Below are 26,136 nucleotides of genomic sequence, written 5' to 3'. Positions count from 1 at the left end.
CAGAGGCAGTGTCTCCGAAACCGGAGTCTCAGAGGAGCGCGGCGCGGGGGCCAGAGGAGAGGCAGGGGTCCGACTCAGAGACGGCGCCACCGCCCCTGTCAGCGCCGCTCGATGGCCGGTGGCCGTCGTCTTTTCAGGGACAGGAAGGGCAGCCCAGAGAGCGGGAACTGTCAGTAATACAGGAGTTGGAGTCGAAGCAGTCTGGGAAACCGGATTCAGTCGCACAAGAGTCAGAATTGGAACCTGTAGTGCCCGAGGTTGTCACCGGGAACCGCTGCAAAACCGACTGCCTGGAAGCGCCGCTCTCCCGCGCCTTCCAGCGGCTGGGATGGGTGGTAGGGTCGTACCCCTGGGTCTTCCTGCTGGTGCCTATGGTGCTGACGGCCGTCCTCGGCACTGGCTTCATCTTCCTCCCGCATGAGGAAGAAGACCTGGAGGAGCAGTACACCCCAATCGCGAGCCCGGCCAAGGCGGAGCGGCGCTTTGTGCAGGAGCATTTTCTCGCCAACGACTCCTATAGCTTCTCCGCCTCCAGGAGGAGCAGCGAGTACAATTTCGCCTCCATTCTGGTGATCTCCCGCTTCGACACGGTACTGGAACAAGACATCTTTAGAGAAATAAGCAAACTGGACAGGGCCGTGCAGACGTTGTATGCAGTGCATAATGGCACCAAGATCGTCTTCAGTCAGGTGTGCGCCAAGTACATGACCGCCTGCGTGCCCCCCAACCCGCTCCTGCGCGCCTGGCAGCTGGACAAAACGCTCTACCTGAGGAACCTCACCTTCCCCATCTACAGCCACAAGGGCCAGCTGGTCCACCTGGTCGGCTCCCTGGGAGGAACCAGCTTGGGTGAGATGGTGGGAATGGGCAAGCTTATCCTGCAGGCCAAAGCCATGAGGCTGGTGTACTTCCTGAAGTCCGAGCAGCAGGTGGACAAAGAGCAGAGCAAGCAGTGGCTGATCCAGTTCCTGGACCACATTAACAGACTTATGGCCAGCCTGGCCTTGGAAAAAATCAAGGTACCTGGCAGTTGGAGATAGCGCGGAGGCCGGGAGACAGCGGGAGGGCTGAATTAGGTGCACTTGTGGGATCCTTGACTCAAGGCTGGCTGTGCTCTACGGTATTTGGTACTTAACCCTACTTTCTTAACACCGAAGGATGCCTACAAATCTTAAATCCTTGGTAACATTTCGGTCAATAACACAATCCTATGTCCCCCTAGACAGGTCTGTTCAGTACAGATATTGATCCTTATCTTTAATTTTGAGTTTCGGTTTTCTAACCAAATTTGAAATTCTTAATTAATCTTTGCTGGTTTCTGGGAGTCCCAAAACTTGTTTGGAGCTCACTGTAATTAAAAAACAAATAAATCTCTCATTAACAGTTCTATGGTATTATTTAAGAAGATAACTAGCTCAGCATTTTTCAAGTTAGTTATTAAGGAACTCAAAAAGTTTGTGGAAAATAAAATTAAAATATTAGTTTATTTCTGTAAAAAAAATTTTTGAAATCCATTCATTTTTTCAGAATACAGATTTTCCACGAACTTTTGAAGACTCCTTGCATATAAACCACCTAGTTGGTGTGAGGCACATGTTAGCTGTTTAATAATTGTCAGCACAGCAACCTACTAACACAGTCATGCGTCCCTTAACAAAGGGGATAGTTTCTGAAACAATTTAGGTGATTCAGCCCTTGGGCAAACAACATAGAATGTATTTACACAAACCTGGAAAATCATAATCCACATATGCTGATCTTTTACTGAATTTTTACACGTTTTAGAAACAATCCATATTATGTATATAGAGTTTGTAACTCACACACAAATATTGAAATTAATAGTTACTTATGTGAGTATATTTTTGTGGCAGGTGGTCTACTTTACATCCCTTTCCAGACAACTGGAATTTGAGGCAACATCTATGACAGTGATTCCTTTGTTTCACTGGGCATACATTCTAATCATACTATTTGCTGTGTTATCATGCTACAGGTAAAAATACTTTTATTAGTTTTCATAAGTTTATTTACTTATTTCTTCCATAAAAGAGAGAGAGAGAGACACACAGTCATCCCCAACGGGGTCTTTACACCACAATCCACCCCGAGCCTCAGCCAGTCAGGGCACACGTATGCCCAGAGTACATAGGGAGGTCTCAGGATGTGAACTTGAGACCTTCCCATGTGTGTCCAGTATCATAGAGCATTATGTTACTGATGCACCATGGGCCAGCCCCTAGTTTTTAAAATCTCTTTAAAAAATATTTTATTGTGGTAAAGTATGTATAAAAATATAACATAAAATATGCCACTTTAACCATTTTTAAGTGTACAATTCAACAGCATTAATTACATCCACGATATTATACAACCATCACAACTGTTTCCAAATATTTTCCATTACCCCAAACAGAAACTCTGCAACCATTACATTAATCCCTGCTCAGTCCCGGTTAATCTTTGCTTTCTGTCTCTATGAATCTGCCTAATCTAGAGATTTCATATATGTGAAATATATTTGTACTTTTGTGACTGGTTTATTTCACTTAGCATAATTTTTCAAGGTTCATCCACCTTGTAGTATGTATCGGAACCTCATTCCTTTAGATGGCCAATGTAAAACATTCTTGATTTTGCTCTTTTTCAGAATTATTTTGTTCAACCAAGGATCCTTACAGTTCTATTTGAATTTGAGATATGCTTCTTCATTTCTAAAAAAGGAAAAAAAGGAAAAAAAAAAGGCTATTGGAATTTTGGTAGGGATTGCTTTGGGTAGGACTGACATTTTAGCAAGCCTCCTGGCCATTAAACTAAGGATCTTTACACAATTTAGGTTTTCTTTAGTTTCTTTCAGCAATGTCTAGCAGTTTTCAGTGTATGAGTCATTCATCCCCTTGGTTAATTTTTTTTAAGAAAGGTTTTGTTATAGGGTGCTTGTGTTCACCTGCCAGGAGAATGGCCATGTGGCAATCCCCTCTTCTCCATCCTTCTCTCAGAATTTTGGGCATGCACATGCATACACCCAGAGTGAGTTTCAATCCTCTGGGTCCAGGACTCAAACCACAGTCAACTATGTGGGAGTCCAGCAATGTAACCAGTACACCATCTTCTGGTTCCTTCGTTAAATTTTTTCCTAGGTATTTTACTCTTTTAGAGCTATTTAAATGGAATTGCTTTCTTAATTTTCTTTTGGGATTGTTTACTGTACATATGCAGAAACTCATTTTTGTGTGTTAACCTTGTATCCTTCAGCTTTACAAATTTGTGTATTCTAGTATTTTTGTGAATTCTTAGGAACTTTCATACATCAGATTATGTAATCTGAGATGGCTTAGCTATTTTTTCTTTTCCAATACAGGCACCTTTTATTTCTATTTCTTATCTAATTGTTCTGGCTGGAACGTCCAGTATGATGTTAAATATCAATGCTGAAAGTGGATATTCTTGAAGAAAAACTATTGTTTTTCACCTTTGAGTATGACATTAGATTGTGACTCATAAATGCCCTCGTCATGTTAAGCAATTTTCCTTCTATTCTTAGTTTTTGGGTGTTGAGGGTTGGATTTTGTCAAGTGCCTTTTCTATATCTACTAAGATGATCATGTGGTTGTTTTCTTTTGTGCTATTAATGTAGTGTATTAGATTCATTTTTCCTTTCTTGAACCACCTGTGTTTTCCTGGGATAAATCCCACTTGTCTGTGGTGTGTGTGTATATAAATAATTATTTTTCATAGGATATGCATGCTCACTGAAGACAGAAAGAGGGGATGTAAGAAGTCACCTTCCAGGGAGAAGAGCCACACTGCAATCCCTTCTCCTCCATTTTCCTCTCCTCTCAGGATTTTGGGGCACGCATATACCAGGCCTGGCATGATTTTCAAGCCACAGGGTTTAGGACTTAAACCATAGTTGGCCCATGAAGGAGTCTATCGCCTTAACCACCACACCACCTAGTGGCCTTGTACATAACTGAGTTGTGTTTGCTAGTATTTGCTAAGGACTTTTTTTTTTTTTTTTTTTTTTTAAGAGGTTTTTGCTATAGGGCACGTGTGCTTGCCAGACAGAGAAAAACAGAGAGACAGAAAGTGAGAAATCACCCCCTAGGGGATGGCCATGCCCCAATCCCTTCTCCTCCATTCTCCTCTCAGGATCTTGGGCACATACATGCACCCAGTGTGAGTTTAAGCTACCGGGTCTGGGACTCTAACAGCAGTCAACTACATGGGAGTCCAGCGACAGCCATTACGCTAACTTCTGGTCCGCTAAGGACTTTTGCAACTGTCGTTTTCTTCTCTTGTGATGGTTTTATCTGGTGCTAGTATCAATGTAATGGTGATCTCATAGAGTGAATTAGGAAGTATTTCCTCCAATTTTTTGAAAGAGCTTGAGAATTAGTGATAATTCCCCTTTAGATGTTTGATGGAACTTCCCAGTGAAACCATCTGGTGGTTCATGACTCTTCTTCATTGTGAGTTTTTTTATTACTAATCCAATCTTTTTATTATACATTTTGCAGACATACTGAGATTTCCTCTCATCTTAAGTCAGTTTTGTGTGTTTGTAGAAATTTGTGCATTTCATCTGGGTTATACGATATTCGGTATAGAGTTGTTGATAGTATGAGGGGGTCTTCAAAGAGTTCATGGAAAATGCATATTATGAAAACACTGCATGGATTTCAATATTTGTTTCAACAAAATACAATCATACTTTAATTCAATTTTCCACGAATTTTTGGAAGTCCTCTCACATCCTCTCATAATTTCATGTTTCTATAAGGTCAGTAGTAATAGATTCACTTTATTATCTGACTTTACTGTTTGTCTTTCATTATCATTCTAGATAAAGTTTTGTCAGTTTTGTTGATCTTTTCAAAGACCCAACTATTGGTTTCATTGATTCTCTCATTTTCCTAGTCTCTATTTCTGTTCTAATTTTATTATTTCTTTCCTTCTTGCTATGGTTCATATGATCATTCCAAAGCTCCTATGTGAAAATCTAATCCCCAGTATAATAGTATTAAGAAGTGTAACATTTGGGAGGTGATTAGAATAGGATTAATTCCATTATAAAAGAATTCCAAGAAAGCTTGTTAGCCCCTTATACCACGTGAGGATACAGAAAGAAGGCACCATCTATGAAAGATTGAGCTCTCACTAGATGATTTGTCTGCTGGCACCTTGATCTTGGGCTTTCCAGCCTCTAGAACTATAAGAAATAAGTTTCCATTGTTTATTTATCACCCAGTCTAAGGTATTTTCTTATAATAACTCACAGACTAAGTCACTCTGATAGTTTTGTTTTTTTGTTTTATGTTTTTTTGGGTTTTTTAAATTCCTTTTCCAGTTCCACAAGGTGCTATGCTAGGATATTTATTTGAGATCTCTTTTCTTTTTTTCTTTTAAGGTTTTTCTGTAGGGTGCCTATGCTTGCCAGAGACAGACAATGAGAGAGAAGGCAAGAAATTGCCTCCCAGAGGGAATGGCCACACCACATTCCTTCTCCTCCATTATTCTCCTGGGATTTGGGGCATGCACGTACATACACCCAGTGTGAGTTTCATATCACCAGGTCCAGGACTCGAACTACATTTGACCACGTAGAAGTCAAGAACTTTAACCACTACCCCACTTTGCTAGCCCCTCTTTTTTCTGTTTTCATGTTAGTATTTTCAGGTATTTTTTTCTGAGCACTGTTGTCACTGCATTTTATAAGTTACAGTAGGTGTATGTTTGTTTTCATTCATCACTAAGTATTTTCTTTTTTAAAAAAGAATTATTTAATTTAATTTACTTACTTACTTAATTAATTAATTTTAATTTGACCAGAGAGGGACAGAGCAAGAGAGAGAGAGGGAGAGGGAAAGTGAGAAAGCAAGCCATCAGGTCTGGGACTCGAACCACAGTTGGCCATGTTCAAGTCCAGGGCCCTTTACCACAATGCCACCTGCCAGCCCTATCACTAAGTATTTTCTAATGTGCCTGTAACTTCTTTGACCCATCTCTTCCACTCTTTCACTTTGATCTCCCTCTCAGTCTCTTTTTTGTGGAGAGAAGGGGATGACAGAACTTTTTTCTCAAAGATGCTAAACAATGACATCAAATAGACAAAATGGTTATCAACGGACTTTAAAAATCTGACTCAGCGAATCCAGGACACATACAGATAATTCAGAGGTATACTTCTGATTTGGAGACAATTCTAAAGAACTGATCATCTCAGGTAAATGTTAGAAGAAACTAAGTCTAGTTTTTTGGTGAGCTTTATTTTTGCATATATTTTTTTTACTTTACACAGTGCATCAATGATTAAATGAACTCTTGTGATCCAAAAACTAAACTATGATGTCAGCAAAAAACAGAATTTAGATGTAGAAGGAGCCACAAAGATTGTAAGAGGGGATTTTAAAAAGTTCATGAAAAATAGAATTAAAGTTAGGAGTTTATTTTGGGACTAAAACATTTTTAAACCCATATAAAGTTTGTTCTTTGTGGGTTTTTTGTTTGTTTTTTGGGTTTCTTTTTTTTTAAGAGATATTTTTCCTATAGCATGTGCTCAGCAGGGAAGGAGAGAAATATATTGAGAGATGAGAGAAAGCAAGAAGTCACCCCCCAGGGAGGATGGCCATACTGCAATCCATTCTCCTCTATTCTCCTCTGGATTTTAGGCACACATAAACACGCACCCAGTGTGAGTTTCAAACCACCAGGTCCAGGATTTGAACCGTAGTCAGCCATGTGGGAGCCCAGTGATGTAACCCATCTGCTGGCTCATATGAAGTTTGGATTTTTTTTTTTTGGAGAGATTTTTGCTATATGGTGTGTGTGCTCACCAGAAAGACAGAGACAGACAGAAAGCAAGAAATCACCCCCCAGAGGGGTTGCCATGCCCGTAATCCCTTCTCCTCCATTCTCCTCTCGAGATCTTGGACACGCACGCACACGCGCCTGGCGTGAGTTTAAGCTACAGGGTCCAGGACTCAAACCATGGTCAGCTACATGGGAGTCCAGTGACGTAGCCATTAAGCCAACTGCTGGTCCCCATATGAAGTTTTTTGAAAGTATGAATTTTCCATGAACTTTTTGTTAAAGTTAGTAGCAAAACATTCTTTAATTTAGTATGGAAGTTACAAGATACTATAATTGGTTTAAAAAAGTTTTCTACTAAATAGTTATTTTCGAAGATGTGAATGTATAACCATTTCTTGCTTATCTTTATAAATGATTAAGAAAAATAATGCATAAAGTCTGTATTAAAGGCAATTAGAACATGATTGATATTGTCTTTCAAATTTTTTTATGCCTTTGTAACCAATACACTAAACACAAAAGGCTCATGAGGTATAACTTGAAGCAACTTTATTTTTGTCTTCCTTTGTCTTCTTTCAGTTTTGAAGGTAGAGCAAATTCTTCCTCTGCCCCATGAAAACGCGGGCTGGCCCTATGACTTTGTGGTCATTCTTAAGACAACGTCCTCCAGTCAGAATTAAAATGTCCATATAATAAATAAAAGTAGTAACTTGACTTGAAGCTATAGGGTTTTTTCCCACCTCTTTTAGCAGACCATGCTACATGGGATAGTCCTTAAAGGGGTAAAGAGCACTTGCCAGACTTCTATCACTTTTCCTCTCCATCTTGCTGAGCTGGTTTGTGTTTTGGAGCATGCTCAAAGAGCAGAAGAAAAGGAATAGGAAAATCCTCATGTATGCTGCCATAATGGTCTGATGTATTCCTTCTCTGGCTTGGATATAAAACTGATCCTTCTGCTCTTCTAAGTTCTTAGAACACTTCTCTGTCCCCCTCCTTAATCACTGAGGGTCTTTTATCTGTGTTCTGGGTAGAGGTTCCTAATAGTCTCTAAGATATTCCTATCCCGCTTGTTTCATACACATGTACACTGGTTCTTTGCATACGCACATTTACCTCATACTGGAACCCTTAGTTGAACATATATTTTAGGTTCTATATTTATTGTCTTGCAGTGAAGCCATTTGAATAAGACTTTTTCAAAAGTTTGTACTCCAAGTTAAATCTTATTATAGCCCAAGCAAGTAGTGGTATATTGAGCTTCCAAAGTATTTCAGAATTGCTTTTCTCTTTATTTATTTATTTATTTATTTATTTATTTATTTATTTATACTTTTGTTATGGGGCGCATGCACTCAGTGGAGAGACAGAGAGACAGAAAGCAAGAAATCACCCCCATCCCAGGGTGGATGCCCATAACATAATCCCTTCTCCTCTAAGGATTTTGAGCATACATGTACACACACCCGGCATGAATTTCAAGCCACCAGGTCTAAGACTTGAATCGTGGTAGGCCATGTGGGAGTCCAGCCCCTCAACCACTATACCACCTGCTGACCCCTTGCCTGAGTTTCTGAAAATAACTAAGCTTATACCAAATATCAGATGAACTTCTGATAAAATCTGGAATCCTTTCCCTTCTCAAATATATTATAAGCTAATTACTTATGAGAAGCATTGTTACTTTTCAAATAAGATGTGGATCCCTCATCAAGTATATACAGCATTTTCTAAGTGTAACGATTTCAAATTTAGCTGATCCCTGCTTAGTAAATAAAAAATTCAGAAAACTGGCTGTTTTACTACCACTGCTGCCCAAATCTGCCTGCATATTAGAATCACAGGACAATTTTAGACCGATGGATTCTGTACTTTCACTATAAATCCACTGGAGCAGAACCTGGAAAGCTGGGTTCCAGGAAACCAAAAGTTCCAAGAGTCCCCAGGTGGTTCTGATGAACTGCTTAAACCAAGGTCCTTCCTGGGTACTGGAGCATCTACAAGTTTATTCATCAAATTCCTATAGTGTTCTACTTTTAAATTGTCCCTTCTATTGTCTATCGAACATTAAAAAAAGGTCATTTAGAGAAAGTCAACACAGCAACTAGTCACAGTAATCCTTCTAACCTCAGTAATCCTTCTATTTCAAAGTTTATCTTCCTATCTTTTTGTGTTTTTTTGGACAGATTTTTGCCTTAGGGCACATGTGCTAAGAGAGAGACAGAGACAGTGAGGGAAAGTGAGAAATCACCCCTAGGGAAATGGCCACACCACAATCCCTTCTCCATCCTCCTAGGATGTTGGGTACACACACATACGCCCAGCTTGAATATGAAGCCACCAGGTCCAGGACTAGAACCAAAGTCAGCCATGCGGAAGTCCAGCAACATAACCACTAGGCCATCTGCTGACCCCATCTCCCTTTCTTTTTCTTTCCTTTTTTTTTTTTTAATGAGAGATTTCTGGTATAGGGCTCACGAGAGAGACAGAAAGTGAGAAATCCCGTGGGTACATGGCTATGCTATAATCCCTTCTCCATTCTCTTTCTGGGATTTTGGGCACATACCCACATGTACCTGGAGTGAGTTTCAAGCAGTTGGGTCCAGGACTTGAACCACAGTCAACTACATGGGAGTTCAGCAATATAATCATTACGCCATCTGCTGGTCCCTCCCTTTCTATCTTAAACTCCTATAAAGCAGTATTTTTGTTTTGAGAAAGTATTCATTATGATAAAATTTTATAGAACAAGGCAATTTACTTTTTCTCTGGAATTTATATGTGTGTGTTGATTTGGGACCTTGAATTTAATTCATAGCACCAGCAGTTGAGAAAAAGTAAAATAAGCCATAGTGTAGGAATTTTATTAGTAAGAAATTTTAGCTATTTAAATGTGATCGTATCTGAAGATCTTCTGTGTCATGTTCCTTCTGTTTTGAAGAAAGTAGTTCCAGTTTCTTAGTTGCCTCTCCTAGACTTGAATTCCAAATTTAGTTTCTGTCCCATACTGAAGTATCTGGAAGGCAGGTACCAGTCATTTGTTTTGAAACAGTTTCTAGCCAGGAACATCTAAACCCAGAGGTTGCAGCCAGCATTGTAAAATACAGCCTTGTGATTGTTCAGTAGGTAAAGCATTGAATCATACTTTAAAATGTTTCATGTGTATTCCTATTTGTGTTGGTCTGACAAGGAAACAGGCACAGATTGGATCATTCAAAATGTAGTACATTTCAGGGTGGGTTTTGGTGGGGTTTTTTTTGTTTCTTTTTCAGATTTGGTACTTTTCCACTTCACCAGTAGAGAAGAATCCCAAAAATGATTTAAAATAAGACTAATTTTCTGTCTACCACAATACACATTGAACTAGCTTTGAAATAAAGGAGCTACTTAGTGTTGTGTTTGTAAGATGAGTTTTAGGCCAGCAGGTGGTATGATGGTTAAGGTACTGGACTCCCACAGGGTCGAATATAGCTCAAGTCCCAGATCTAGAGGCTTGAAAATCATATTAGGCACATGTGTGTGCTTGCCCAAAATCTCAGGAGGACAAGGAATTGCAGTGTGCCAAAGCCCCTCGAGAACAATTTCTCATTCTTCCTCTTACTGTCTCTCTCAAGCAAGCAAATGTGCCCTAAGTCAAAAAACCAAAAAGTTTCTATGTTACAGTTTGCCCTCTATGACCTGTTACATTTCATTCACACCCTTCTATAGATCAAAGTGGAATTAACCATCTCCAGTATTGTAAATTGTTGTGGTTCTGAAATGCTAGTCACTAGGATTACTGCTTGGCTACCTACACAAGAGTCAGCCAGAAGAGTTGCTAAACATAGATTCTTAAACTTTCTGTTCCCTCCCCCCTTTTTTTTCCAGTTGGTCTGGAATAGAGCCTGGGAATTAAAGTTTCCCAGTAGACAAGTGTGGAAATTATTGCCCCAGTAGTATATGAATAGGTATCCATGTTAAGAATGTTATCAATTGATAGAATTTTAGTATGGAAGCTACCACCACAAATTCCATGATTTTTCCCTCCAAATTTACAGGTGTAACTGTGCACAAAACAAAATATGGGTTGCAATCTTTGGAGTGATTTCTGCTATGTTGGCAGTGGTGAGCAGCTTTGGCCTGATGTTATACATTGGGGTGCCATTTGTGATCATAGTTGCAAATTCACCATTTCTTATTTTAGGTGAGTAAAACAAACTATGAGGATATGCTTTGTGTGAGGGTGTGGGTAGATAATGGAAGGAAAAGTATTTAGGTGGCTTTACAAATCTATAAAATATTAGGAAAAAAGAATATCAAATTGAATTATTTATCTTTAGAAGTAGAAAAATCTAAATCTAGTATTCTTAAGTGGTTTAAACAGGCAGGGGAGGGGCCAACAGATGGCATGGTGGTTAAGGTGCTAGACTCCCACATGGTCAGTCAACTGCAGTTAAAATCCTGGACCCGGTGGCTTAAAATTCACACTGGACTCACGTGCATGTGTGCCTAAAATTCTGAGAGGAGAATGGAGGAGGGATTGTGGCATAGCCATCCTACCTGGGGGAGTAATTTCTCATTTTTTCTCTCTCTGTGTTTCTCTCCAGCAAGTGCATGCACCCTATCACCAAATAAAAATAAATGAATAAATAGTTAAAATAGTTCCAGGACTCGAACCGCAGTCGATTACATGGGAGTCCAGCGACATAGCCATTACGCCAACTGCTGGTCCCTGAACAAGTGTGTTCATTTTATTATGATTTAGAACAGGAAAATATTGAAGACAATCTAATTCCATATCAATATGGGACTGGTCAAACTAAAGATAGCATATGAAAACACTGATGCCATATTCAGTCTTTAAAAATAAGTATGTAATATTAAATAAAAATTTCTAGTTATAAAGCAAAATGTTGGAAATAAAGCAATAGTTATATCTGTATATTTGAACAGAACAAATTCTGGATAGATGTACGGCAAAATGTTAGCAAGGATTACACCTGGATGGAATTACAGTTCTTTCCTATTTTTCTTTGTACTTTCAGAATTTATTTTACACTAAGCATGAGAAAAAAAGGAGTTTATATTTTGGAAAGTACATAACTTGAGGGACCAACAGTTAGCATAATGGCTATGTCGCTGGACTCCCACGTAGTCAACCACGGTTCGAGTTCCGGACCCAGTGGCTTAAACTCACGCACGATGCATGTGCATGCATGCCCAAGATCCCGAGAGGAGAACAGAGGAGAAGTGATTGCGGTGTGGCCATCTCCCCGGGGAATGATTTCTCGCTTTTTGTGTCTCTGTCTCTATCTTTCCGGCGAGCGCACATGCCCTATAGCAAAAACCTCTCCAAAAAAAGAAAAAAAAAAAAAAAGAATCTACTTAACGGAAGGCAATCAACTAACAAAAATTTTAGGTTAAATATGGAAAAACTTCTAATGGCCTCAGCTGACGATCAGACACAGAAGTGGATCTCTCTCAGCACCATAATGATCACAGCCAAAACAAAGAGGATATTTATAATATTGGAAGAAAAGGTTGGACCCAACTATGATATTGAATTTATTGCTAGCCCTGGGCTTAAATGACTCAAGACTTGGGCCAGCTGGTAACACTGTGGTTTAAGTGACTTACCCTACATAGCCAACTGTGATTTGAATCCTAGACCCAGTTGCTGGACATGTGTGTGAGTGTGCCCCAAATCTCAAAAGGAGAAAAAGGGATTGAGACATGGCCATTCCCGGTGGGGAATGCTTTCTTTTTTTTTTTTTCTTTTTTTGAAAGGTTTTCGCTATAGGGCATGTGCGCTCGCCACAGAGAGAGAGAGACAGAGAGACAGAAAGCGAGAAATCACCCCCCAGGGGGGATGGTCACGCCGCAATCCCTTCTCCTCCTCCGTTCCAGGATCTTGGGCACGCACGCACACGCGCCCAGCGTGAGTTTTAAGCCACCGGGTCCAGGACATGAACAGCAGTCGACTACGTGGGAGTCCAGCAACATAGCCATTATGCTAACTGCTGGTCCCAGGGGATGCTTTCTTTTATTTTTTTTCCTCTTCCCCTCAGTAAGTGCATATACCCTCTAACTAAAAAAATAATAATTAATAATAAAATATTCAAGACTCATTATTCATTACATAATGTGAAAGTGATGAGTGAATCTGCAAGTGATGATAATGAAGGCAGTTCAAGAATTTTTGGAAATTCTAGGTAAGTTTTCTGTGGAAGAAAATCGCTTGTCAGAACAGTTTGACATTATGGTTAAAACCTCGATACTGGAAATGGATGCTTGAAAAGACTTTCATCCATTAACAAGGTCGAGTCAATGCCAGGGTTCAAGGCATTTAAAGACAGGATAACCATCTTGATTAGGAGCAATGTTGCAGGCTACAAACTGAGACCATTTATGATCTGGCACAGTAAGAACCTAAGAACCTTCAAGCACTTCAGTAAATATACTGTGCAGTATAGAAGCAATAAGAAGTCATGGATGACCCAGTACATCTTCCAAGATGCCCTCCTGTACTGTTATGCCAACAACATGGAGAAGTACTGTTTGGAGAATAACATGGCTATCAAGATTTTACTAATTATTGATAATGCTCCCTCGCATCTTCCTTTTATTAGTGATTTTTATCCCAAAACCAAAGTTGTGTTTTTTCTCCAGACAGCATAACTTTGATCCAGCCAATGGATCAAGACGTTTTAACAGGTTTTAAGGCCCACTACCCTAGGAGAACTTTTGCCCAGTCTGTTGCTGCAACTAAGGAAGACACTGATGGAATTTTTTTTTTTTTTGGAGAGGTTTTTGCTACAGGATGCCTGTGCTTACCAGAAAGACAGAGAGACAGAGAAGGCGAGAAATCACTCCCTGGGAGGATGGCCATACTGCAATCCCTTCTCGTCCATTCTCCTCTTGGGATCTTGGGCACACATGCACACGCGCCCGTTGTGAGTTTAAGCCACCGGGTCTAGGACTTGAACCACAGACGACTACATGGGAGTCCAGCAACATAGCCATTACACTAACTGCTGGTCCCAGAAACTGATGGAATTCTAAAAGGATTAAAACACTTATGACTACATGAAGAACTTTGCTTGAACTTGAGATGATGTCACCAAGGAGTATATGAATGGGACATGAAAAAAGACAAAAGAGGTCCACCCATGACTTCAAAGAATTTGCCAAAGATGAGCAGGCTGCAAAAATCAGCAAGGCTGTGATTGATGGCAAACAACTTTAACCTGTGTGTAAATAAGGATGACACTGAGAGCTCCTAGAAGTGGTTCCTGAAGATCTGACTAATGAAGAGTTATTGGAACTGGAACAGGAACACATAACTGAGTAAGTGGAAAGAGGAAACGGCAAAAGAGAAACAATCAACCAAGAAAATTCTCAATGAAGGGTTTAGAAGGTTTTACCATTCTCAGTAAGCTCCTTAAAAAGTCTGAAAACATGGACTCCCACCATTGAAAGGTTTTTGTTAATAGCAGGAAATGTCCATGGTAGATTATCTGCTTACAAGCAGATATTGCGGCAAAAAATGAAAAAGCAAACCACTTATTTCTGAAGAGTGACACCTCCTCAAGAGCCTCAAGCAGGTCCTTCATGAGATAGTCCAGCAATTATTGTTATCACAGAAGGAGGCAGTTCCATGTGTGTTACTGCCCGTAAAGGTCTTCCTGTAGGACAATGTGGGAAAGTAGAAGATAGTGATATAACTCTGAACCTGTGTAGGCCTAGGCAGAAGTGCATGTGTGTGTCATAATTTTTAACAAAAGTATAAGGAGTAAAAAAATTTTAACTCAAAAAATTTTAAACAGAATAAGGAAATATATAGAAAGAAAATACTTTCATACAGCTGCACAGTGTGTTTGTGTTTTAAGCTAAGTGTAAATTCAAGAAAATAAAAATATTAAAATGATTCTAGTTTATTAAATAAAAATATAATAAGCTAAGGTTAATTTATTATTGATGCAAGAAAAAATCTTTTTGACAAGTTCGGTGTAACCTAAGTATATAGTGTTTATAAATTCCACAGTAGTGTACAGTAACATTCTAGGCCTTCACACTCATTCACTGACTCACCTAGAGTAACTTCCAATCCTGCCAGCTTCATTCATGATAAGTGTCCTCTACAAATGTGCCATTTTTTCTTTTATAATGTATTTTACTGTACTTTTTCTATGCTTAGACAAACGTGTGACCACTGTTGCCTTCAGTATTCAGTGTTGTTACATACTGTATAGGTTTATGGCCCAGGATCCATAAGCTATACTATATAACCTAGGTGTGTAGTAGACTATACCATCTAGGTTTGTGTAAATACACTCCATGATGTTCACACAATGACAAAACTGCTTTTCTCAGAACGTTTCCTCATCATTAAACAATACATGACTACTGATCTTGTTGCAATATACATGGAAACAAAGGCATACATGAGTGAAATTAATGTCCATTCTTGCAGAAAGTTTGAGGGATGTGAAATTTATCCACAACATGCTCATGCTGTCTTTTCTAGCCTCTTTTCTTTATAATCCTTTTGCCCAATGGTGACTTCAAATATTTCTTTGGGGAGATTTTTGCTATAGGGCATGTGTGCTCACCAGAGAGACAGAGAGACAGAAAGCAAGAAATCACCCCTAGGAGGGATAACCATCCCTTCTCCTCCATTCCCCTCTTGGGATCTTGGGCATGCACGCCCATGTGCCTGGTGTGAGTTTTAAGCTGCCAGGTCCAGGACTCAAACCACGGTCAACTACATTGGAGTCCAGCAATGTAAACATTATGCCATCTGCTGGTCCCCCTCAAATATTCTCCTGTTATCTCTATTCCAACCCAATCATGAAATCTCGTTGTGGAAAGGAATTAATTATCTTGTAGGCATTGATATGTAAAGGATTCTTATGAATTACTTTGGTGCATATGTCTGATCTCAGGAGTACTTGCGTTGTAATGAGCTTGTTAACCTGGACAAGGGTGAATAACAGCATTCTAGTAATCAAAAACAGACTAGCAGAAAAGCTACATCTGTGCATATATGCCTGTGTGTGTGTGTGTGTCTATTAACTGTTTGGAACCTCTAAGTCGTACTACAGAGACAGCTAGATGCTAAACGCAGAACACATAAATTCTGTTTATATTTTAAGCAACAGAGGTGTGACCTAGAAGTGTTTGTACATCAGTGTAAAATGGCTTAGAAAATTATCTCTTAAGCAATCTATTAGAATGAAAGATTAATTGTTAATGCTTCTTTGGCTAACACCCAGTCAGCCAGCTTTTTTTTTTTTTATCTTTTTATTAGAACAATCAAAGTGGATATTAGGACTAGAGTATGCTGTGCTAGTACAAGTAATAGTATATACCAAAGACTTATTATAGAGGAAGGAATGATTCTGTTGTGAATTCATAGGCAGCCAGAGAAAATATCACTAAAAAGGTAGTATCTAGACAGAGATTGACCAAGGGAAATAAGACCTTAAGTGATGAAAAAAGAAAATGGTTTGAATGTTTAATTTTTTAAATCTGTTTAATTTTTAATGGCTATTAATATGTAAGAAAATTGTTTCTTTCTCTCTTTTTTTTTTCCCTCCCTCCCTCCCTCCCTTTCCCTCTCTTTCTTCCTCTCTCTTTTTTTTTAAACAGGCGTTGGGGTTGATGACATGTTTATTATGATTTCTGCCTGGCAGAAGACCAGGGTTGTGGATAACATAAGAGAACGGATGTCCGATGTCTATTCAAAGGTGGCTGTGTCCATTACAATCACCACTCTCACCAACATCCTGGCCTTCTACACAGGGATTATGAGCTCTTTCAGGTCTATACAGTACTTCTGCATCTATACTGGAACAACCCTGCTCTTTTGTTATGTTTATAACATCACCTGTTTCGGTGCATTTATGGCTCTGGATGGTAAAAGAGAAGTAATCTGTCTCCGCTGGTTGAAAAAGACAGAGACTCCCGAACAACAAAGTTCCTCACTGAAAAAGTTCTGCTGTTTCCCCTTTGGCTTTGAACCAGAAGAACATGAAGCTCATATCCATCCAATGAACGTGTTCTTTAGAGACTATTTTGGCCCTTTTCTCACAAGCACTGAGTCCAAGTTTTTTGTAGTGCTGATATACATTTTATACATCATATTAAGTATATATGGGTGTCTCCAAGTGCAGGAAGGTTTAGACCTTCGAAATTTGGCAAGTGACGATTCCTATATCAGACCATATTTTAATGTGGAGGAGGACTATTTTTCACATTATGGTCCCAGGGTTATGGTTATTGTTACCAAAAGTGTTGACTACTGGGATGAAAATGTTAGGCAAAAATTGGGAAAATGCATGAATGATTTTAAAAATAATGACTATATAGATAAAAATCTTACAGAATTTTGGTTACAAGCTTATTTGCAGTATATGAAAAATAACAACCAAGATCCTAATGATAAAAATACTTTTATGAATAGCATTTCTGGTTTTTTAACACAGTTTCCAATTTTTACATATGATATTAATATTTCATCATCAAACGAAATCATTTCTTCCCGGGGCTTTATTCAGACTATAGATATTTCCTCCTCAATCAGTAAGAGGTTGATGTTACTCCAATTACGAGGCATAGCTGAAAAGTGTGAAATTCCCCTAATGGTGTATAACCACGCATTCATATATTTTGATCAGTATTCTGCAATATTAGAAAACACCATTCGAAATGTCATAGTAGCATCGGCAGCTATGTTCCTTGTTAGCTTATTCTTAATTCCTCATCCAATGTGTTCCTTGTGGGTAACTTTTGCTATTGCTTCTGTGATTGTAGGAGTAACAGGTTTCATGGCATTCTGGAACGTCAATCTTGACTCCATATCCATGATTAATCTTATCATTTGTATAGGGTTTTCTTTTGATTTTTCCGCACACATTTCCTATGCATTTGTTTCCAGTTCTCAGCCCTCATTAAACCAAAAATCAATTGAGGCGTTATATATGCTAGGTTATCCAGTGCTACAAAGTGCAGTTTCAACAGTAATAGGGGTAAGTGTTTTATCTGTAGCTAAAGCATACATTTTCAGAACATTTTTTAAGATTATGTTTCTTGTTATGGTATTTGGGGCTATTCATGGCCTAATTTTTATTCCGGTATTCTTAACTTTTTTTTAAAGGTTTATTTAAATAGCCACTAACAAAGACCAGTTATAGAATTCCTCATTGCCCCAATCCAATCTGACTTTTAAAAAATGCACTATTGAGAATAGTCAATAAACTTAAAACAAAGGCATGTTTCCTTGACTTGGAAATCCCATTTTTAATTGTTACTTTAAAAATCCAGAGAAAAATTAATTAGTCTTACATTAAAATACCTTTACTAAAGTAGGAAGTGTTGTCATCTTTATTATAGTCTCTACAAACAACTGTAAGGTAAAATATTCTTGTTATTTTTCCTTTGAGTTCATCATTAGAAGTTTATACCTGGAATTCAAGTAGTTTATATATTGTTCAGACTAAAAATGGAACATTATTTTATTATATTTCCTAAAGGCATTATTATGTGAAAATGCAACTTATTATTCTCCAGTTGGGTTTTTTAAATGCATTTTCATAATGGTATAGTTTGATGACAGAAGTTTTTAAGCATATAAATTCAATTTATCATTTTTTATTAATGGTTAGAGTTTTCTGTATCCTCTCTAAGAAGCCCTTTACTAGTCCAAGGTGACAAAAAACAAAACAAACAAACAAAAAATTAACTCTTTTTATCAAGGTGACAAAAAAAAAAACAAACAAACAAAAAATTAACTCTGTTTTTTTCACAAAGCTAATAGTTTTCATTTTACATTTAGACCTATAATCCATAGACCTGTATTTGTTGGGAGGTATGGGTGGAGGATCTTTTTCACACCATAAAAGCTACCCAATTGCCCCAGTCTCAGTTGTGAGAAGACTCTCCTTCAGCATAGGATTAGTTTGACACCTGCGTCAAAAAATCAGTTATGTGTGACTCTATTTCTGTTCCATAGATTTGTTTGTCTATAAGAGCAATGCCACACTGCCTTGATTACTGAAGCTTTGTATTAATACTTGAAATTAAGTTGTGTAAGTTGCCTAACATTTTTCTTCTTTCCAAATTGATTTGGCTAGTCTAGGTTCTTTGCATTTACACATTAATTTTAGAATCACTTGTCAATTTCTCAAAAATGCCTTCTGGTGTCTCCACTGAGTTATGATGAATCTGCATATCAACTTGGAGAAAACATATCTTTGCAATATTAGGTCTTCCATCTGTGGCTATGATTTTTCTCCATGTATTTAGGTCTTCTTTATTTTTCGCAAAAATATCTTGTAGTTTTTAGCAGAGTTATTCCTAAGCATTTTTATTATTTAGAGCATTGTAAAATAATTCCTTTAAAATTTTTCACTAATATATAAAAATATAATGACTTTTAATATATTACATTATGTTACTTGTTATATTATTAGTTCTTAAAGATTTTTGTATAATTTCTTTCATATTTTTATCTACACAATTATGTAATGACTTATAAAGACCATTTCATTTCTTTCTATGTAATCGTTAGCTCTTATTTGCCTTAATACGTTGCCTAAAGCAGCAAATAAAATGTTGGTTTTAAAAAAAAAAAAAACCTAAGAGCAGATATTGTCTTGTTCCCAACTTTATAAGGAATATGTTCACTACTTCATCATTCACCTAATGATTATCAGGAAGTTTTTCATAGAGGTGTTCCAACATATTAAGCAAGCTCCTTTCTATTTACTAGCTTTCTCAGATGTTGTATCACAAATGGATATTAAATTTTGGCAAAAACTTTTTGTCTATTAAAAGTATTATTTTCTCTTTCAATCTTATAATGTCATTTCTGTTGAAGAATTTTTTTTACCATAATATTATATCAACTTTTCATTCCTAAGATGACCTATATAGCATATTACTATGTTGATACACTTCTGTCTTCGACTGGTTAGTATTTTGTCAACTATATTTGTTCCTATGATCATGAGGGATGTTAATCTGTAATTCCTTTTTCTTGTAATGTCTCCCTTAAGTTTTATATTAAAAACTTATACCACTCTCAGTAAATGAACTGGTGAGCCTTTTTCCCCTCTATTTCCTGAAATAGATGATGTGACCTTGATATTATTTTTTAAAAAAATTTTTTGAGAGGTTTTTGCTATAGGGTGCATGCGCTCGCCAGAAAGATAGAGAGACAGAAAGCAAGAAATCACCCCCCCAGGGGGGATGGCCATGCTGCAATCCCTTCTCCTCTATTCTCCTCTCACGATCCTGGGCACGCACACCCACGTGCCTGACGTGAGTTTAAGACAGTGGGTCCAGGACTCAAACCACGGTGGACTACATGGGAGTCCAGCGACATAGCCATTGCACTAACTGCTGGTCCCTAAAAAAATTTTTTAATAAAGTTTATTTTTATTTTTTCTATGAGAGCGATTGCATCTTAATATATTTTTTTCTTTAAATGCTTGGTAGAATTCGCCAGTAAAGTCATCTGGGCCCAGAGTTTTTCAAATTCACTTTCTTTAGCAAACGTAAGACCATGAGAACCAGCAGATAGCGTAATGGCTATGTGGCTGGACTCCCACGTAGTCGACCGCAGTTCACGTCCCAGACCCGGTGGCTTAAAACTCATGCCGGGCGCGTGTGCATGCGTGCCCAAGATCCCAAGAGGAGAATGGAGGAGAAGGGACTGCGGCGTGACCATCCCCTCTGGTGGGTGATTTCTCACTTTCTGTCTCTATGTCTCTGTCTGTCTGGCGAGCATACGCGCCTATAGCGAAAACCTCTCCAAAAAAAAAGACCATTCAAATAATCAATTTCTTCTTTATAGTTTTGATATGTTTTGTCTTCCACAGAATTTACCCACTTTAACTAAGTAGTCAATTGGTTATATCCTTATTACCATTCTAATGTTTTTAGTGATGACCCCTGAGAAATTTTTGGTATTGGTAATTTGTATACCTTATTTCTTGATCAGTACAGCCAAAGATTATTAATTTTATAAAATTCTTCAAAGAAAAATCTTCCCTATTATTTCTCTGCTAATCCATTGACACTTGATTTTTAATTCTTCCTATTTGCTACCTACTTTGAGTTTAGTTTTTTCTTTCCTAGTCTTTTTAGATTGTAGCTTAAATCATTCATTTTAAATCTTTCTTCTCTTCTAAGAACACTTTTAATGCTATAAATTTCCTCCTATACTGTTTTGCCCACAAATATTTATGTATGAATACTAAGTAACATTCATTTCAAAATAAATTTCTGTTTACTTGTCTTTTCACCTTTGATTCCTGGATCAACAAATGCCTTTATTCTTCTTATAATTTTTTTTTAGAGAGATTTTGCAATAGGGTGCATGCACTCTCTGGAGAGACAGACAGGAATCTGCAAATGTTTTAAGGATATTTTCACTCAAAGTAGAGAAAAATACATGTTTAGCCCAAACCTGCAGATACATTTCCTCTTATAGGAAGACTATCCAACATCATCTATTTCTGGATGAAGCATAAAGTTACTACTGGGCATTTAACAGACCTAATCCAGTAGACCTGGTCTACTCTTAATTCTTCCTCTTCACTTACTGTGTCAGCAGTAACATCATTATTTGGACTGTCTAGAATGTCTACATTTAATCCATTTGACTCCTTTTGGTCCTCACCAGGGTTAACCTCTTCCATTGTCTCTACCCGGGGTGTACTCATTAAGGTGTCATTTCCTTGGGACTGACTATGACTCAACAGCTTTGCCTGTCTTCTCTCCAAGGCTAGTTGTTTATTTCTTTCAATCCTTTGTTGTTGCTCTTCTGTTAGGCTTCTGCTCCACTCAGAAGCAAACTTCTCATTTTCAGATGAGGTTGTCAAAAAGGGATCTAATTCAGTACCAGCTACATCATGGCCATTATTTTCCCCTACTTTGTCATTATTGCTAACAAAAACTTCATGTAAAATAAAGAGATCAAGTCAAATTTGTTTTAAACAAGTCTAGACCTCCTTTTTATTTCCCAGGTATTCAACTCTGTCAATAAAATCCTCAAACTGTAGTTTGAGGAATAGCCTATGTGCCCAGTGCTCCATGTGTCTGATTAGCATCTTCAAGTCTTCAACCTAATGACCTTTATCTTTGAATTGTGCCTTCTCAAATACATGCTTTAAATCTGGAAGCCCTCTCTCTGAAATTAACCTCTGTGCATCCAGCTTGGGTATATTCCTTTTAACTGTTCTCTTTGGAGGTACAGGAACAGGTATTCCATACCCTGATTCTTCATTGGCTTCCACTCCTTCAGCAGCTCGCTCCTCTCTCTCTGGAGAAGTAGAGGTGGGAAAGGGGGGGAAAATTTCATCTCCTACATGCTTATAGACTGGTAGGTCATCCAAGCCATTCTCCTGTGGTTCCAGTATCTCTTCCTCTCCCACTGACTTCAGCAGTCACAGTACCATGATTGGCATGGTGGGGAAGTTGTGCTTTTCAGGAGCCAGTCCAAATATCTTCAACATTACTCTTTTAGATTTGTTGAGATTAACATTTTAGACAAATATTTTATAAGATAAAACCTCAAATAGATTGTCTCTATTTCTTAGTATCTTAAGTGTTTGGCAAAACAAATGGGAATATTGCAAAATAATAGGCATTTTCTATTTTATTTCTTCCAATGTGGAATATAAGTTTATCCCAAAATAATGGCTGCTCATCAAAAACTTCTCATAAATTAAGAAATTATATAACAATGATGAAATGTCAAAATTAAATCATGAGTGTTGGAACTTTTCTTCTTTAATTGTTCATGTCCTCCCTCACTTGTAGTGGTAATTTCAATGGTGCACTCTCTCTCTTTTAAATTGCCAGAAAGCCCATGCACTCACCAGAAAAAGAAAAGGAAGAAAGCACACCCAATGAGGTATAGTCATACTGTAATCCCTTCTCCATTTCTCCATCCTGTGGGGACTTTGGGCATGCCTGCTCACTCAGCTGGAGTAGTTTTCAAGCAGCTGGGCTGGGATTCAAACCCTGACTGCCATATGGAATCCTGTTCCCTTAGCTACTAAGCTACAGGGTCAAGCCTAACAATGGCTCTCTTTCAAGATTTTTTTTTTTTTGAGAGGTTTTTGCTATAGGACATTTGTGCTCACCAGGGAGACAGAGAAAGACAGAGAGACAGAATGCAAGAAATCACCCATGACCATGCCACAGTCCCTTCTCCTCCATTCTTCTCTTAGGATTTTGGGCACACATGTACATGCACCAGCATGAGTTTCAAGCCTCCAAATTTGGGATTCAAACCATGATCTACTGTATGGGAGTCCTGAGATGTAACCATTACACCATCTGCTGGTCTCAAACTTTTTGTCCTTTTTTAATCAGAGGCCACATGCACTCACTAGAGAAAAATAGAGACAGACCCACACACAAAAAAGGTGAGAAATCAATTCCCCACCACGGGAAATAGTCATGCCACAATCCCATCTCTACCTCTCCCTCGTCAGGATTTTGGGCATGCACACATAACTGAACTGTTTCCCATGTTGCCAGGTCTGGGACTCAAACTGAGCAGCTGACCAGCCACTGTAACCACCATGCTACTAGCTGCCCTGAGAAACCGTTGTTTTCTGTAATTTCAATATCTTTCAAAATTTAAGTTAGTTTGGTGTCTCCTTCATTGAATGTTTAAAGATTTACAACTGCTTTTGAAAAAATAGCAACATAAATGAATAGACGACTTATTTCTAAAAAAATTCAAATCCATTTTAAGACAGGATCAATTTGCAAAGTAGTCCTTCAAAGGCTCAAGCATTTCTAAATCTATTCTTGGAGTGCAAAGTGTAAAACTTCACCCTGCTATGATTCAATTTTTTAAAATTAAACATCAGGTTAATTATCAAATATCTGTATAATAGTTCAGTGACCAGCCAATGTAACCACCATGCTACTAGCTGCCCTGAGAAACCGTTGTTTTCTGTAATTTCAATATCTTTCAAAATTTAAGTTAGTTTGGTGTCTCCTTCATTGAATGTTTAAAGATTTACAACTGCTTTTGAAAAAATAGCAACATAAATGAATAGACGACTTATTTCTAAAAAAATTCAAATCCATTTTAAGACAGGATCAATTTGCAAAGTAGTCCTTCAAAGGCTCAAGCATTTCTAAATCTATTCTTGGAGTGCAAAGTGTAAAACTTCACCCTGCTATGATTCAATTTTTTAAAATTAAACATCAGGTTAATTATCAAATATCTGTATAATAGTTCAGTTTTCAAGTATTTTTTAGGTTTTCTTCCTCCTCCTCTGTACTCCTCAGATACAATGTTTGGTTATCCATTAATATTTACAAATGAAGGGCTATCTGTTTAATATAGATCACTGATAAGTTTCCTATGCAATTGTTAATTCTGTCTCCAGCAGCCAAAAGTGGTTTTCTACTATTGTCCTGATAAATATATAATTTAAATTTTTTCTGGATGTCTTATTTTAAGTGATATATGTTATTAATAAGCCTGAATTGGTTTAATATATGTCTTTTTACTTTTGGATTCTGCCATGTCTAGTCTAGTGATGTGGATGACACAGGTGTCAATGAATAGAATTCTCATTTTAACAATGGTGAACTCTAAAAGTCACCAACTGATAAACCATCTTTCTTCCATATCTTTTACAAATTCTCTAGAACTAAAGCCATACCAGACTTTTAATAAATAAGCCCCAACATTTGAGTGACTTATCACAACAGAAACATATTTTTCACTCATATAACGGTCACTATATACGATCCTGGACAGTGAAGAAATATCTTGCCTGAAATGATTCAAAAACCCAGGTTCCTGCCAACTTATGGTGCCACAGTTCAAATGGGCTCCCCAGTTGCCTATGTCTAAGTCATAGGAAGGACAGAACTTTCTAAAGGCCTTGGCTTGGAAGTGACACACATCACTTTCTATAGTTGATTACAGGTCATGTCACCACAGAAGGAAACAAAGGGGAATAGAAAGTTTAATCCTTGATTAGAAAACCATGTTTCAGCTGTAATTCTTTATCATGAAAACAGTAGCTCAAGTTGAGGTGGATGGCAATCATTCAATGTCCATTGATGCTGAACTTCCTAAATTACACTAAAACAAATTCCAGATGGATCAGTGTGTGTATGTGTGTGTGTGTGTGTGTGTGTGTGTGTGTGTGTGTATTTTGATTTTGTTCTCTCTGGATAGGAGCTCACTGTGTCACAATCCTGCCTCCTTCTCCTAAGTAGCTGGGACTACAGTTATAGGACACTACACCTGGCTCTGTAGGGTACATTGAGAAACAAACCCAGGCCTCCCATGTGGCCGCCGCCTGCTAAGCAGCAGAACACAACCCACAGCTGGGCCTAAATTAGTCTTTAACACACATGCAAAAAAAAAAAAAAGGTAATTATTTTTTAAAAGGGAAAGGTTTGTCTATTATAAGAGAAAGCCTTGGGACCAGCAGTTGGCATAATGGCTATGTCTCTGGACTCCCATGTAGTCAACCACGGTTCGAGTCCCAGACCCGGTGGCATAAACTCACGCCAGGCGCATGTGCGTGCATGCCCAAGATCCCGAGAGGAGAATGGAGGAGAAGGGATTGTGGCATGGCCATCCCCCCTGGGGGGTGATTTCTCGCTTTCTGTCTCTCTGTATCTCCAGCAAGTGTACACGCCCTATATCAAAAACCTCTCAAAAAAAAAAAATCTCAATAGCACAAATCAAACATTTTGCTGACACTGTGGGATAGAGTATGGCAAATCAGAAACTCAAACATTGCTTATGAGGGTATAAACTGATACAACTTCTATGGATATTAATTTGTCCAAACTCTAAAAAATTTCAAGACCATCCTTTGGCCTAGTAACCCACTCTAAAAAAATTAACTCACAGATGTGGTTGCTGAATATGATTTAAATAAAAGACATTCGCTGAGCACTGTTTTTAAGAACAAATGGCACTAAACCTACAGTTCTATCACTAGGCTTTTGGCTAATTTATGTTTCACCCATACTTTGTAAAAGCATAGCACTGGGGGGGCGCCAGCAGGTGGCATGGTGGTTACGGCTCTGGACACTCCCACAAGGTTGACTATGGTTTGAGTCCCAGACCTGGAACTCACTTTCCCTCTCTCTGTAGTCAAATTAAAATAAGTGAATGAATAAATAAAATTAAAGTAATTCTTTAAAAATATAGAGAGAGCAGGAACCAGCAGTTAGTGTAATGGCTATGTCGCTGGACTCCCACGTAGTGGACCACGGTGGACTGGGTGGCTTAAAAATCACACCGGGCACGTGTGCGTGTATGCCCAAGATCCCGAGAGAATGGAG

General features: G+C 38.2%; 1 protein-coding gene and 1 pseudogene across 1 annotated transcript in view; one reads left to right on the top strand and one right to left on the bottom strand.

Moving 5' to 3' along the window:
• PTCHD3 (patched domain containing 3) overlaps window positions 1-18,506 on the top strand; it is a 19,262-nt gene extending 756 nt beyond the window's left edge. The window contains exons 2-5 of the mRNA XM_006139774.2: window positions 4-1,019; window positions 1,875-1,996; window positions 10,848-10,993; window positions 16,441-18,506. Of these exons, the coding sequence (XP_006139836.1) occupies window positions 4-1,019; window positions 1,875-1,996; window positions 10,848-10,993; window positions 16,441-17,945 (2,789 nt within the window). The 3' untranslated portion in view covers window positions 17,946-18,506. The remainder of the gene's footprint in view (window positions 1-3; window positions 1,020-1,874; window positions 1,997-10,847; window positions 10,994-16,440) is intronic.
• A 2,799-nt stretch (window positions 18,507-21,305) lies between these two features.
• Window positions 21,306-24,349, bottom strand: LOC102469179 (TIMELESS-interacting protein pseudogene; annotated as a pseudogene).
• Between the last annotated feature and the right edge of the window lie 1,787 nt (window positions 24,350-26,136).

Source organism: Tupaia chinensis, unplaced genomic scaffold, assembly GCF_000334495.1.
Source record: "Tupaia chinensis unplaced genomic scaffold, TupChi_1.0 Scaffold000001_1, whole genome shotgun sequence".
Taxonomy (NCBI): domain Eukaryota; kingdom Metazoa; phylum Chordata; class Mammalia; order Scandentia; family Tupaiidae; genus Tupaia; species Tupaia belangeri.
The sequence above is the reverse complement of the archived record's forward strand: the minus strand, read 5'-3'. Positions and strand labels throughout refer to the sequence as shown.